Source organism: Ictidomys tridecemlineatus, chromosome 13 (genome assembly GCF_052094955.1).
Source record: "Ictidomys tridecemlineatus isolate mIctTri1 chromosome 13, mIctTri1.hap1, whole genome shotgun sequence".
In the NCBI taxonomy this organism is placed as follows: Eukaryota; Metazoa; Chordata; class Mammalia; order Rodentia; family Sciuridae; genus Ictidomys; species Ictidomys tridecemlineatus.
The window spans coordinates 30,083,671-30,097,155 of record NC_135489.1 but is presented as its reverse complement, the minus strand read 5'-3'; the positions used below and the strand labels follow the sequence as shown (position 1 = coordinate 30,097,155).

Here is a 13,485-nt window from a genome sequence, read left to right as displayed (position 1 = left end):
AACTCCTAAAATGCAAAATTCATGAAGGCTGATCTTCTGTCAGTCACATAGTAGTACATGCTTTGTATACTCAAAAAATATCAAATGAACATAAAGGAATTTCTTCTTCTAAATGTTAGCTTATCCTAACACCTATTTGGACTACATTTTTATTACAAGTGTTGCACCTCTGTATTATTCTAACCAATCATTTATTGAGATTAAAACAACTCGGATAGTAGTAGTGAAGTGACTTAAGTCAACCATTTAACCAGTTGTGGATATGAATCTACATATAGCATAATAGAGTTCGCCAGTAGCAGATTATCAGTCTGTATCTGGCATAGCAGAGTATGTTAAGAGTTATATTGGAAAAAGCCCAGAAGGGTACAGTGGCTTATCCAATATCAAGTGCCTAACAAGGGGCAGAACTAAAACTGATTCCCTCATCCAGGTTTTGTTGTTTGTGATGCAGGAGACTATAGGAAAGCAAAAGTGGTAGGCCTCTTAAAATGAGTCATAAGCACACTCCAGATTCATAGGGAGAAGAAATAGTTTAACTTCTTGATGGGAGAAGAGGATAGCATATGCAGAGAGAGAAGGAATTAAATGTGGTATCTTTAATTCAAAATGCCACATTTGGCACTTTGAATTAAGTGTGGCATTTTAACATGCCTTACCTTGAGTTTGAGTCTTCAAGATCTGTTAAATTTGTTACGTACTTTATTTTAGTGGTTTGGTTTTTAAATTTTATTGTTAATTTTATAGAAGATACCTATTTTGCTATCAGGATTTAAGAATAAAAGGGCCATTTTTCTTCATTCTCTGTATTAAAGATAGAGAAGATAAAGAGCCTGATTTCAAAAAAAAAAATAAGAAAAAGAAAGAAAGGAAGAAAGATAAAGAGGGCTGCACTGTTACTTGGGGGAGGAATAATAGAGCGATCTTGGTTTGCCTATGTCTCTGGGCCTCAACCATATAAATGTGTTTTAGTCATCATATTATAGATCAGAAGACTCTACTAAATAAAAAGTTGTTTCTTATCACATTCAGGTCTTCTTTACTAGAATTCCATATTCTTAGAGATGAGTTTTAAAATGTTCATGCTGTTGTTTAGACTTTCTTGTGCCAATACTATTTTACAACTGAAATAATATTAAAATAAAATAAGAGTAACCTAAGTATATTCGTATCATTAGAACTTGCTTAAGCTTAAAAGTCTATGTGGGATAGTAAGTTAAGGTCTTAGCTTCGTACAAGTCTTTTTAAATTACAAAATAATAGGGGCACAACTCTCACATCTAATTTCAAGAGAAGTTTATTTTCTCTTTAAAACATACACACACACACAATGTTTAAGTATTAATAAATTACATGCACATTCAAATTCTTGTGTCCAACATTCAGGTTTTGTCATAGTATTTATAATAATAATTCAAAATTGCTAATTGATTTGTAATTTTTGTGCATTTCAGTTCATTGTTATGGATTATTAATCCTAAAGTTTTAAAAATTGGGATAGGTTGATATATGTTAACAAAAGTTATAGTTATTTTAGCATAAAAGAAATTATATGCCAAAAGAAGAATAAAAATTGCCTGATACTACTATTATTTGAAATGCTGAAAAGGCTTATTTTCTTCCATCATGCAATTTCTTAGGAAGTATAGAGATTAAACACTGTAATATTCGTTGCCTAGCAACACCCATCTATTAGTGGTATAAATTTTAAACAAAAAAAAAAAAACACTTATTTGGGTCATTGTCTTTGAAATTACATTATCAGAACTTCACTCTTTTAAATTTTTTTACAATTCTTTTTACATATATAGAGCACAATTTTTCATACCTCTGGTTGTATATAAAGTATATTCACACCAATTTGTGTCTTCATATATGACTTTGGATAATAATGATCATCACATTCCACCATCATTTATAACCCCTTCCCTTCCTCTCCAACCCCTCTGTCCTATCTAGAATTCGTCTATTCCTCCTATGCTCCCTTTCCCTATCCCACTATGAATCAGCCTCCTTATATCAGAGGAAACATTGAAGATTTGGTTATTTGGGATTAGCTAACTTCACTTAGCTAATCTTCTAATCTTAGTTTATCTTCTCTAACTCCATCCATTTATCTGCAAATGCCAGAACTTCACTCTTTAAATGAAATGGTCTTTAAAGGGCCTTATAGTCTTGTCTGCATCGGAAAGGTAGAGGTTACCTAGTTTGTGTCACTTAAAGCAATAAAATAGGTTTTTCAGTGGCAGTCTCTCACATTCCAGTGTGTTCCCTCCATTTCTGCTTTTCCCTGTTTCAGTAAGCCTGGCCTGTGGTTTCCATTTATCTTAAAACACCTGGAATCTAACTAATTGAATCTATACAGATTAGAGCTAGATTTTTTTTTTTTTTTTTTTTGGTAAACTAACTAAAGCAGTAAGAACAGTTTGAGTTCAGAAAGTTTACCTAATTTCCAAATCAACGTAGTAGAAACACATCACTGCCATCCATTTAACAAGAAGTTTTACTTCCACCTATGGTGTTCAAGGGGGGAAAGCACAGGATGGAGCAACCAAGGACACATTAATTAACAACTTTATAACTCCCTGTAGGGAGAGGCAATTCCTGGGACAGATTACCTTAGCAACAGTTTTGTTTTGCTTTTTGGGGAGTGTGTTTTTAGGGAGGAGGAAGGGCTCTGAAGGAATTAACATTTCAGTCCCTTAGTGGGTAGTCTCCAGCTTCCTGGACTCATTCAAAGCATGTCTTCAAACTGGCCTCCTTGATCAACCTGACTCAATCTACCTATCTCCTAACTGCCTAATTCTGGCTTCAATACAGATCTGTTTTGTACCGTCTCATATCTCATGTCTGTTTCTAATTTATTTGGTTTATCTTAGGAGGAATTAAAAATAATAATAACAACTAAGAAACAATAATAGTCAAAATATCAGTAGCCTGTTGAACATTTAAATGTCCTGGGAAATAGATAAAGTGTATTCTCTGTATCACCTTATTTAATTCCCACTCTTTTAAAGTAGATTTATCACCAGAATTGTTTTACAGGTGAGAAAAACAAGCAAAAAGGTGACAGTTTCCTAGTTCAAATCCAAACCTGTGATATTGAAAATATATGTTAGTCACTAAATAATGTTTTTCTTGATAATACATCTAAGCTTTAATTTGTTATACATGAATAGATTTTATTGTGAATAATGTGTTTTTAAAGACATGCTTGTAAATTTTAATGTTTTTTTCTTTTCTTTCCTTAATCATTCATCTTTTTATCAAAATGGAAAAAAATTGAATGCTCTAATAGCCAAGAAAATATAATAAACAGTGGAGTCACCAGTACCAGTTAATCTGAGAAAAATGATAAAATGGTATAACGTTTATTTTTCACACTGGCCACAACCAGTCTTGAATTTCACTGACCCCATGTCCCATCTTTGATCTATAGTCAGCACTGCTACATAGTACCCATTCATCACATGACAAGTGTTAAAGCCATCCAAGTGGTTAATTATTGTAATAGCAGCAGCAGATATTAGAGTGCTTAATAATTTTCATCTAAAATGTGCTGAAGTTTATTTTTTATGTAAACAAATTTAGTTTCCTTATCTTCTCTAAGGAAGACTTAAAATACTTAAGACACGCCCTTGTTTGATTCATTAACTATTTCTAGCAAAGTTGTTTTATAGTCATTGTTTTTTTTAAACACTTGTCCTTTATGTGTTTTAAAACACTTAAATAAAAATTATTCAAATGAAGATAGAGTTGAATATTTGGATCCAGCTCTGCTACATAGTATTACTAATTCTTTTCCATGGATACAGATATTTTAATATATTGTAGAAAAACATTAGAGGCCATCTGTTCAGTATCATTCTTTCCCTCACACATAAAAACGTACATATACACATATGCAGTTTTTATTTGCTTCCCAGCTTAGACTTCTAGCTTGTCAGTGTAGATATTTTCACTTTGGCTTTAACCTGCATTTTCAACCTTTATCATTGTCTAACAGCCTTCAGAAAGAACCTTTGTAGCTCTGATTATCTGCCTGTTGTGACACTTCCTTAGACCTGATAACCCTGCAGTCCCACCAGCATTGTACTCTTTGTGCTTTTCCAGAATGTGTTGCCCACCCATTTACCCTACTTTTGAGTGCGTGTACATATTTTATGGTTCTTCCTGTGTATACAGATTTGATCTTCATGGTTTAGTCTGAAGCATCTTAGGTATCTTCCACAGAACCTAAACCAGTTCCTGGCACATATAGGTACCAAATAAATGTATATGGTTTTATACTCCGATATTGCCTTTAGTGAAAATACTTAAGTTGCTTTTGAAATTACAAATGACAGTTGTAAAAGTAAATCTTGCCATATTCTTTCTAGAATTGCTAGTATAAATTGTACGAGATTAAAATCAGTCAACATCTTCGTATTTTTCACATTTTTACATATGCACGGGTATGTGTATACATACATGTCAGTGAGATTTTCTCCCCCTTCACTTTTTTTTTTTTTTTGAGCAGAATAATGAGGTACAGTTCATAGACACAACAAAAGGGTGCATGGGGTGTGAATCACTGTTTCTTCACTCAGACCAAGAAATCTTTGTTTCTTTGCTTTCTACTTGGTATCCTAATATTGAACATATTGCCATATTTACCCCAAATCAACTGTTCACTTGGCTGCTTTTCTTCTTTCAGGACTACTTCCTTTGGTTTGGCTTCCAGATAATTTGTGGAATGAAGTGCCTGAACTCTATAATAAGCTACAGGTTGTTAGAGCCTGTCTAAATTATGTGGCATCAAGAAGTGAGGACACTAGTTATAGTATGAATCATCTGATCACCACACAATCCATTTTTTTTCTCATATTTCTCATATAGTAATTGGGTCATCTTAAGCTTACAGTCAGCAAACAGCTTCTCCCTCAAGTATTTAAGTTAAGCCTCAGGAACCCTGTACACTGTGGTCAATTAAAATCCTCTATAAAAGCTTTTAGCAAAGTAAATTATTCACTTTTTATATTAATAGAAATATTTTTGTAAGTATAGACTTCTGTTTATCTTTCTTCATGGATAGTGAATAAATTATTTTCAATTTGTTTGTTTTTAATTTTTGTAGTATTGGAGAAAATGAAACTGAGTTTGCCCCATGAAGATGTATGACTCAGTAAGAAAACCACATTAGAAGCATCCTGTATATAATGAAGACTTCAGAATAACAAAAAATGAAGAGAGCGCTTCTTAAATGTTATACAATGTCTGAATTCCGTTTCCTTGAATGTCACTGCTTAAATATGATCTTAAAGAACTTGTTAAAATATTGTATATATTTTTTTCTAATATGTGCTTGTTAATAAGAAGTAAGGATCTTATTCCAGAATTATGTACATAATTTGAGAAATTTCATGTTGAAATAGTAAAAAACATTTTAACCTATGAGTTTAAAATGTCTTTTTTTATCTCATATTTTGCACTAGGACAGAGTTATATGAATTAGGATTAATTTCTGTTTCTAGAAGTTGTTTATTTTTTCTTCTTTCTCCTTTTCTCTCTCTCTCATTCACCTCTCCTGTTCTACCATTTCTGTTTATTTGGTTTTCTATAATTTGCATAAAGTTTTATTTAAAAATTAAAGTTTTACACATTATAGCTTCCTTCTTTATCCTTGAAGAACTGATTGTAGAAAACCTCCATTTTCCAGGGTGGAGCAGGTGGGATCCCACCAACTCCAGTGTTGCTGATAATGTGTGGGTTCAACCATCGGCCCTGTGTTCTCCGTCCCCTGTCCCTTCTCACCATTGCTGTAGGCAGTACAAGAAGCTTTGGAAAGCAACCAAGCTGTGTACAAGGATACGCTGAGGAGCCATTGCAGTTCCTGGGGAACGTTGCTGAAGCCTATAGATGGGGCAGTTAGAGTTGTGGGAAAAAGAAATTTATACTTCAAAGTGATACTCATTTTCTCTATTTATAAATGTTGTGTTTTGGGGAGCCATGTTGTCTTTTGTTTCATTTTTAGATACAGCTCACAATTCTAAGTTGTAATGATGTAAAGTAGAATGTGGAAGTATAGTTATCTGTAACTGGACAGAAGGTAATATGATGCAGATTTTCATATTGAGCATAAGAGATTACACATTCATGTAAGACAGTGTGATCTTTCTGCAATAAATTCTTTTTTGATGCAAGCTGAATTTTCAAAGGTTTTTAGGACAGCTCACCTAGACTTGTTAATGTAATGCATCCCAAATGTAATTAATGAATTAATGTAATTCAATCCTTTCTGATTGAATTAAAATAAGTTTTGGTCTTTTAGGACTTGAAGTTCCTCTAATCTGAGCAACATAATAATGTTTTCATATAGACGTTACATAGTCATACAACTTTGTCTTGGAAGAAAAAGAATATTTCATTTTTTTGTGCTGAATAAATATTAAAGTATCAAATGGCAAGAAAGATGAAGGTTAAATTATAGCACAGTTTCTGAGAATTGCATTAATTATGATATTTATTTGTCACAAAATTCTCCTTGAGCTTGCCTCTTTAGAATGAGGTTACCAGCTGGAAAGCAGGCATATAATTAAGAGACATCCTACAGGTGTATGGAATATGATTTGTGCATAACGTACATGCAGATTTTAAAAAATGGTAAAAGACAAAAAGCCTTTTTATACATCTTAAAAAGAGTTTATACTTAAACTAATTGGTAAGTTCCATCCTCTCCTTTGTTTCTTTTCTTCACATATTTTTATTTATATATATATCCTTTTTTTTTTTTTTTTTTTTTTTTTTTTTTGGCCTGGAAGCTTTCACACCTACCATACTTGTCCTTTTGGTCTCTTTTCTACTGGGACCTCCTCCAAAAGTTTTCTCCTAATAGCCCTGTTGAAAAAGATCTCTACTTCTGGACTTCTGAAATTTTTGTTTTTAATTGCTATTTAGTAAAGTTGGACATTATTGTTATACTTGCATCTTCTGTTTCAGGGAATTGCAGACTTTTTTTTAAAGGGACAACATGATAAATATCTTCCTCTTTGAGAGGTACATGATCTCTTGATCTCAGTAGGAGCAGTTCATCTCTGCTGTTATAATATGATGGAAATGCAGCTTCGGAAGCATGTAAATAATGAGGCATGGCCAAAATGGATCTGGCCATAATTTGCAGACCCTGTTTTATTTAATTCATTGCTAGGCAAAATTGTATCATTTTATTGATTTAAACTCCATAACACAGCATAGATACTATGATATGTCCCCAATAGGGCTCAGTAAGTAAATTTTGCATTAATACGAAATTCAGAATCTAAACACTGAGAACAAGTAAAGAAGATTGATCACGAGTAACTTTTTTTTTTCACTTAAAAAGAAAAATAAGCATTGTGGCCTCCACATCCCTCAAAAGGGAAGAGTAGGAACCTTGCAGTAATCAAGGTTCTCTAGAATTTTAATTCTTATCAGACAGATGTTGCCAGGGTCCTCACCTCTGTGGGTAGGATGTGTTTCTTGCCTAGGTTTTAGTTCTGCTCTTTGGGGGAATAATCCCCCAGTCCATATTGTTTTAAGCAATAAAAATATGGATTGATGAGTCAATTTTTTTTTTCTGATGTGGGCTTACCACCTTTAGCCAAAACATTCTCACCAAAACTTGTAGCAATTGTCTTTCTTTTATGGAGATGCTTCTTTCTTACTTAACACCTTTTTGACTGGAAAGCTGTATTCTCCCTTAGATTCTTGATTAAAGATCCCCTTTAAATTGAAAGATCTAGGTTTGTTGTTTTTAAAAAAAAAAAGATTTCATTTATAATACTGCAGCTCTACTTGGTATTTAGTCAAGAAGAAAAATGAAAACATGTCCACATGAAAGATTTAACATATAAATGTTCTTGGCATGATTCATGATAGCCTCAAAAAGTGGGACAACTTAAAACTATCAATTGGTAATGGCTAAAAATTAATGTGAAGATTGATCAAGTGTTATTTAGGAAAAGGGACCAAACCACTGATATGACAATCTGGAAGAACCTCAAAAATAAAGACACACCAGACACAAAAGAAACACATATTGTTAAGTTGCTTTCTAAAATGGGAATCTCAAGGCAGGATGCAGATCAGAGAATGCAGGTGGCTGAGGGTGGGAATGGAATAGACTGGAAAGGAAACTTTAAAGGATTAAACTTTAAAGTTTTTTCAGGGAACTTTAAAGGATCAGGGAATTTTTCTAAAAGTGAATTTGGGTAATGTTTGCACAATTCTACATTGGCTAAAAGTCATGGTGAATATGTTGAATGTGTTTTATGGGCACTTAAAAGTAGAGCCAGTTTTTTAAAAAATTTGACATTCTATCCAGCCCGGAGCAGGCAGATGTGGAGAACTGGTCAGCCGCTACCTCTGCATGGGCACGTTCTGCGGGTCCCCTTGCCCTGGCTGCAGCTTCAGTCTGGACTCTTCTGGATCTTTACCTGCTTCCCCTGGCTATTTCCCTCCCCTCTCTGCCCTGACATCCTACATGCTTCCACATTTTACAGCATGGCTAAACACAATGTTAAGGACCCACCTAGCCAAGCCCAGGAAGGAGAGGAATCTACCCTCCTGCAGCCTTCAAGATCATAAATAGTTGACTAGTCCCAGCACTCAATAGCAAATCTAATTGCTAAGAGGAATCAGGATCTATAATGGAAGTGTAATGCATTATTTAAGCCTCAATATGAGATGCAGAGTTAACAATTCGGAAACTTTTGAGATTGCAAAATAGAGCAAAAAGCAGAAATATAACAGGCCAAACTTTAAAAAAAAATAGTTGGACATGATGGCACACGCTCATTATCGCAGCAATCTGGCTGGCAAGTTTGAGGCCATCCTGGGCAATTCAGTAAAACCCTGTCTCAAAATTTTAAAAAAAGGATGGGTTGGATGTTGCTCAATGGTAGAGTTCCCCTGGCTTCGATCCCCAGGACGACAAACAAGCAAGAAACTACTGGGTTGGAGTTGACTATTTTAAAGAATGTTTCCTTCATTTGGTGATGAAGAAGCATGTAAACTTGTTCTAAAATATTAGCAAGTTGTTGAACTGAGTTTTTCAGATCTTGGAGAGCCACGAAGTTCCAGTTTCAGGTTGGATCTGGTGAATGTTTTAACATGAAGTGCTAACAAAGGATTTAACCCAAATCCTGACATTTCTCAAGGATTTGAAATTTAGAGGTGCATAGAATGTTAAGTAGGTTGGAACAAAGGAAAGAGTATCAGGTGCAAAACCATTTAGAAGAAATGCAGTGTGTAAATGGAAAAATTCCAGGTGACTCAGTAATGGCTGTGGTTGGTTCTTTAATTTTTTTCAGTCCTGAAGTTCCTGCACAAGGATCCCTGAATAAAAAAGAAAAGGCTTTTCTTGCTAAGGACTTTAAAATAATTCAGATTATACATGAGGATATAATCACCAAATCAATATTTTAGGAGTCTGATAATAAATATGAGAGAATACTTGATGAAGATGGGGAGGAAAACATGGCAAAAATTCTTAAGGAATATGAGGGATGTCTGGTGTACTTAAACTACAAGCGATAATGTATCACCTTGTGTTTAAAGGTTTAAAGCCAACAACTTTTTAGAGGGCGTGTGTGTGTGTGTGTGTGTGTGTGTGTGTGTTTGTCTGTGTGTGTTTTGGTGGAAATAGTTTTACAACATGCCAAGGAAGATCTTCCTTAGCTTTTAATTGTTTTGTTTTCTGTATGTGGTATGAAGAATGCTGTACATTCCATCAGGCATATTTAGTTGGCTCCTATATATATAGTTTGCATGATTTTTTTTATTTTTAGAGAGGAATTTTTATTATCATCATTCAATCATATTAATTATACAAATAAGTAGATTTCACTTATTTCCATGCTCACATATATTATAGTTTGACTGTATCCACCCTCTCTACTAACCTCTTGTCCTCTCCTCCCCCTTCCCTCTGCCCCTTTCCCTAATAGTTGAAGTACTTTTGACAAGTACCTTGGACTACAACTGCAAAGATTATTTAAACTATTAACAGAGACATTTGCATATATATTTTGTTTGGGGTCATTTGAAGGTCTTTTCTGCTAGAGCTGGAGGTATCTTTATTCTGCTAAAGCAATGTAGTGACTTACTAAACTAAGGTAGTTTCCTTTTTAAATTTGCTTAATCGATTACTTGTCCACATTTGTGAATTTCCATTAAAGTGACAGTTAATGTTAACTTGGCTTTATTATGGTTTCTTAATGTGACAGTAATCTATAATTAAACTGTCATTGTGAGATATTTATTACTATAGTATTAATATAATATTCTCAAACATTTGTAGAATATTATACTTTGTAAGGTGCCAAGCACATTTTTATTAGGATATAACCCATCCTATATTTTATTGAAATTTCATTTTTTTCTTTTCAAATAACATTCAGCAAGGTTTATTCATGTTCTTTTATTGCTCTGAAATGTCAAAACTAAAATGAAGAGATATTCATTTTTGTTAAAGATGTGTTATAGTAGTTCAATTAAATAGACAACTTCTAGCTTGTCAGACTAGGGATAAGAATAACATATGTAATTAAATCTGAGAAATTTGCTGACGTACTTTTTATTGTTCCACAAACAATTGAGTAGCAATAGCATTTTACCTCCTTTATAGTCTCTTACCTAATAGAAACCCAAATAATAATGAAATGATAAAAAAAAAAAAAGAAAGTGACGGGGACACACAAACTAAACAGTTATCCATGCAGACCTTCATAGCTAAATGTTTATAGCAGTCCTGTTTGCAATAACTAAAAGTGGAAACAACCCAAATTTCCACTAACTGATGAATGCAGAAACATCTGTGGTATATAATACAATGGAAAGTATTAGTTAATTAAAAAATGAAGTCCAGATATTTGAACTTTGGAAACATGCCAAGTGAAAGAAGGCACAAAAGACATTGTGTATAAGCAATGTTCAGAGTAAGCAATTTATAGAGACAAAAATGGATTAGTTGGGGCTGGGGATGTGGCTCGTGCGGCCCGGGTTCGATCCTCAGCACCACATACCAACAACGATGTTGTGTCCGCCGATAACTAAAAAATAAATAATAAATAAATTCTCTCTCTCTCACACTCTCTCTCTCTCTCTCAAAAAAAAAAATGGATTAGTAGTTGCCAAAGGATGGGGAGGAAGAGGGAATAGGGAGTGTGCTAGTGTGTATACAATTTCCTTTTGGGTTTATGAAAATATTACAAAGTAAAATAATGGTAATGGTTGTATTACTCTGTATTATCATATGTGAATCATATTTCAGTAAAACGTTTATTTAAAAAATTGGTAAGGTAACCTAGGGAGAAAGGTGCAGAAGGTACACACGTCTGATATGTGAGAAAGTTTAGTGCTTCGAGTTTGGGTAGGAAGAAGGAATAGGCAAAGAATGGAATGACCAGAGAAGTAGGAAAAATGTATGGGTATGTGGTGACTCAGGTCAATTAGAAATGTTTGACCAAAAAAAAGTGGTCAGCAGAAATGTTACCAAGAGCCTGAGAAGTTGAGAACCAACAGATAACCATTGGTTTGGCAAAGTAACATTAGCTTTATCTCCTATTAGACTAAGTTCCTTGAAGGAAGATGGATGGCAATGTCAACTTATGTGGAATAGAGCAGAGATAGAGCAGACAAGTGGGTTGTAGTAAGGGTACGGCTCACCTGAAGGATTGGAGGCAGTAATTGTGGACACCTCTTTTCTGCCTATTGCATGAGCAGATAGGGGACAGCTAGTAGAGGATATTAGACAAAGGGAGTGTGTATACAAACTATATGTTGTGTATGTGTGTGTGTATATCTATATATTTTAAACATAGAAGATACTATAGCCATCACAAATAATTCAAGGAGAACAGTAAGTAAAGGAGGATAATTCCCAAGAAGATGAAAGGCATGCCACTCCAAGCAGAGAAATGTATCTTAAATAGAAGAGAAGGATTCTTCCATTGTAAAAGGAGGGTAGTTGAGCATGGTTCCCTTTCCCAGAGTGTGCAAGTTGCTTAGAGGTAAGAAACAGGTTCACTCAACATGACATGGGAAACTCCAAAAGGTGCCTGGAATGATGAAAAACTGTCTCTTCCACAGTTCAAATGTTTAACCAGTGTGGCTGGTCCTCCTCTGTTTTTCAGCCAGTAGGCAAAAGCTCTGCTGAGGGGCTCAGCCAATCCAATTTCCTGGCACATACGTAATTGAACTTAGCAGTGAAATGACATATTCTTGATTCTACTTTTCTAATGATCTTATTTTGCAAGCCCATTCCTGCCCACTGTGATAAGAATGATAGGAGTTATGAAAGTCTTCATGTACATTACTCCTGTTCCTACATTCTAACTTTCTTTTGGGCTTCAAAAACATATGTTGATGTTGCACTTCATGGGGGTTTTATGATAGAGAGGACAACTTCTTATATGCTTTTCTTTCTCACTGTTTCCTAAAGTTAACTCTCACAGATATCTCAGTTACATATATTCTGCTTAGTTGAGAACACTTAATTGTGATTGAAAATGAATGTTGCCATTGAAATGCATCAGATACTAAAGCATTCCACTGGTTGTATAAAACATCTTTACTATGTCAGAGGAATTTTCATTTGTTTAAAGTCATAAGCAGCAGAGAGAGAAAGAAAAAGAAGAGTCACTTTAATCCCTGTTCTATATATGATTGAAGTACCTTCCTAGTCTTTCCAGTTACATCAGAAAATGCTTAGGCTAAATTGAATGGAGTTTCTACCACCCTACCTGAAAGACTCCTAACTAATGTAATTGGGAACTAGACCCAGACCAGGGGAAAAAAAAAATATCAAACTCTAAGCATAGTGTGTAGTAGTCTCCTAATTATTAGATGCAACCTTAGTCGTTTTTATTAACTCATTCATTTACTGAGTACTTACCACTGCAGAACACTTCAACTTAGGATAGTTAAAACAAAAATGAAAATGGAAAAAAAAAAAAAGGAAGTAGCAGAGCAAATCAGAACATCAGAACATGGTAAGTCTGAAATCACCCTCAAGTTGCATGTGTATGGAAGGGGGAAATCTGGAGAAGGCCTACTGGAGCAAGTAGGAGCCACCTACGACATTGAAGTCTCAAGTACTTTGAGCTGAAAGCAATTTAGATTTGGTGTAAAAAAAATAAAAATAAAAAATCTCTTTTTAGCCAGGATTTTCTAGTATTGGTAACTGTGGTACCCATAGGGTAGTTTTTATAACTTTTTAATAGGCTTTAAGCATTTTCTTTCTTTTCAGGTTTGTGTGGTTTTATTCTTTTTTTTTAATTTTTATTTCTGATTTGGTATTATTTGTAATGGGGTAAAGTTGGCTCAATCTTTCCAACAACTGATAAATTTATTGAATCAATTAAAAGTAGTTTACGGAACATAACAGATAGCATAATCCCATTTTAATAGAAAATAATATCATGCACATAAAGAAAGGTCAAAAAGGAGATACATGCCAGTGTACTA

General features: G+C 34.1%; 1 protein-coding gene across 3 annotated transcripts in view; it reads left to right on the top strand.

The window, feature by feature from the left end:
• Pik3c3 (phosphatidylinositol 3-kinase catalytic subunit type 3) overlaps positions 1–5,985 on the top strand; it is a 120,609-nt gene extending 114,624 nt beyond the window's left edge. For 2 of the 3 annotated variants that reach the window (XM_078030100.1, XM_078030102.1), the window contains 2 exons: positions 3,299–3,362; positions 5,117–5,985. In XM_078030100.1, coding sequence (XP_077886226.1) covers positions 3,299–3,346 — 48 coding nt within the window. In that variant the 3' untranslated portion in view covers positions 3,347–3,362; positions 5,117–5,985. The remainder of the gene's footprint in view (positions 1–3,298; positions 3,363–5,116) is intronic. The other variant, XM_078030101.1, reaches the window with a different exon arrangement.
• Positions 5,986–13,485: the final 7,500 nt, after the last annotated feature.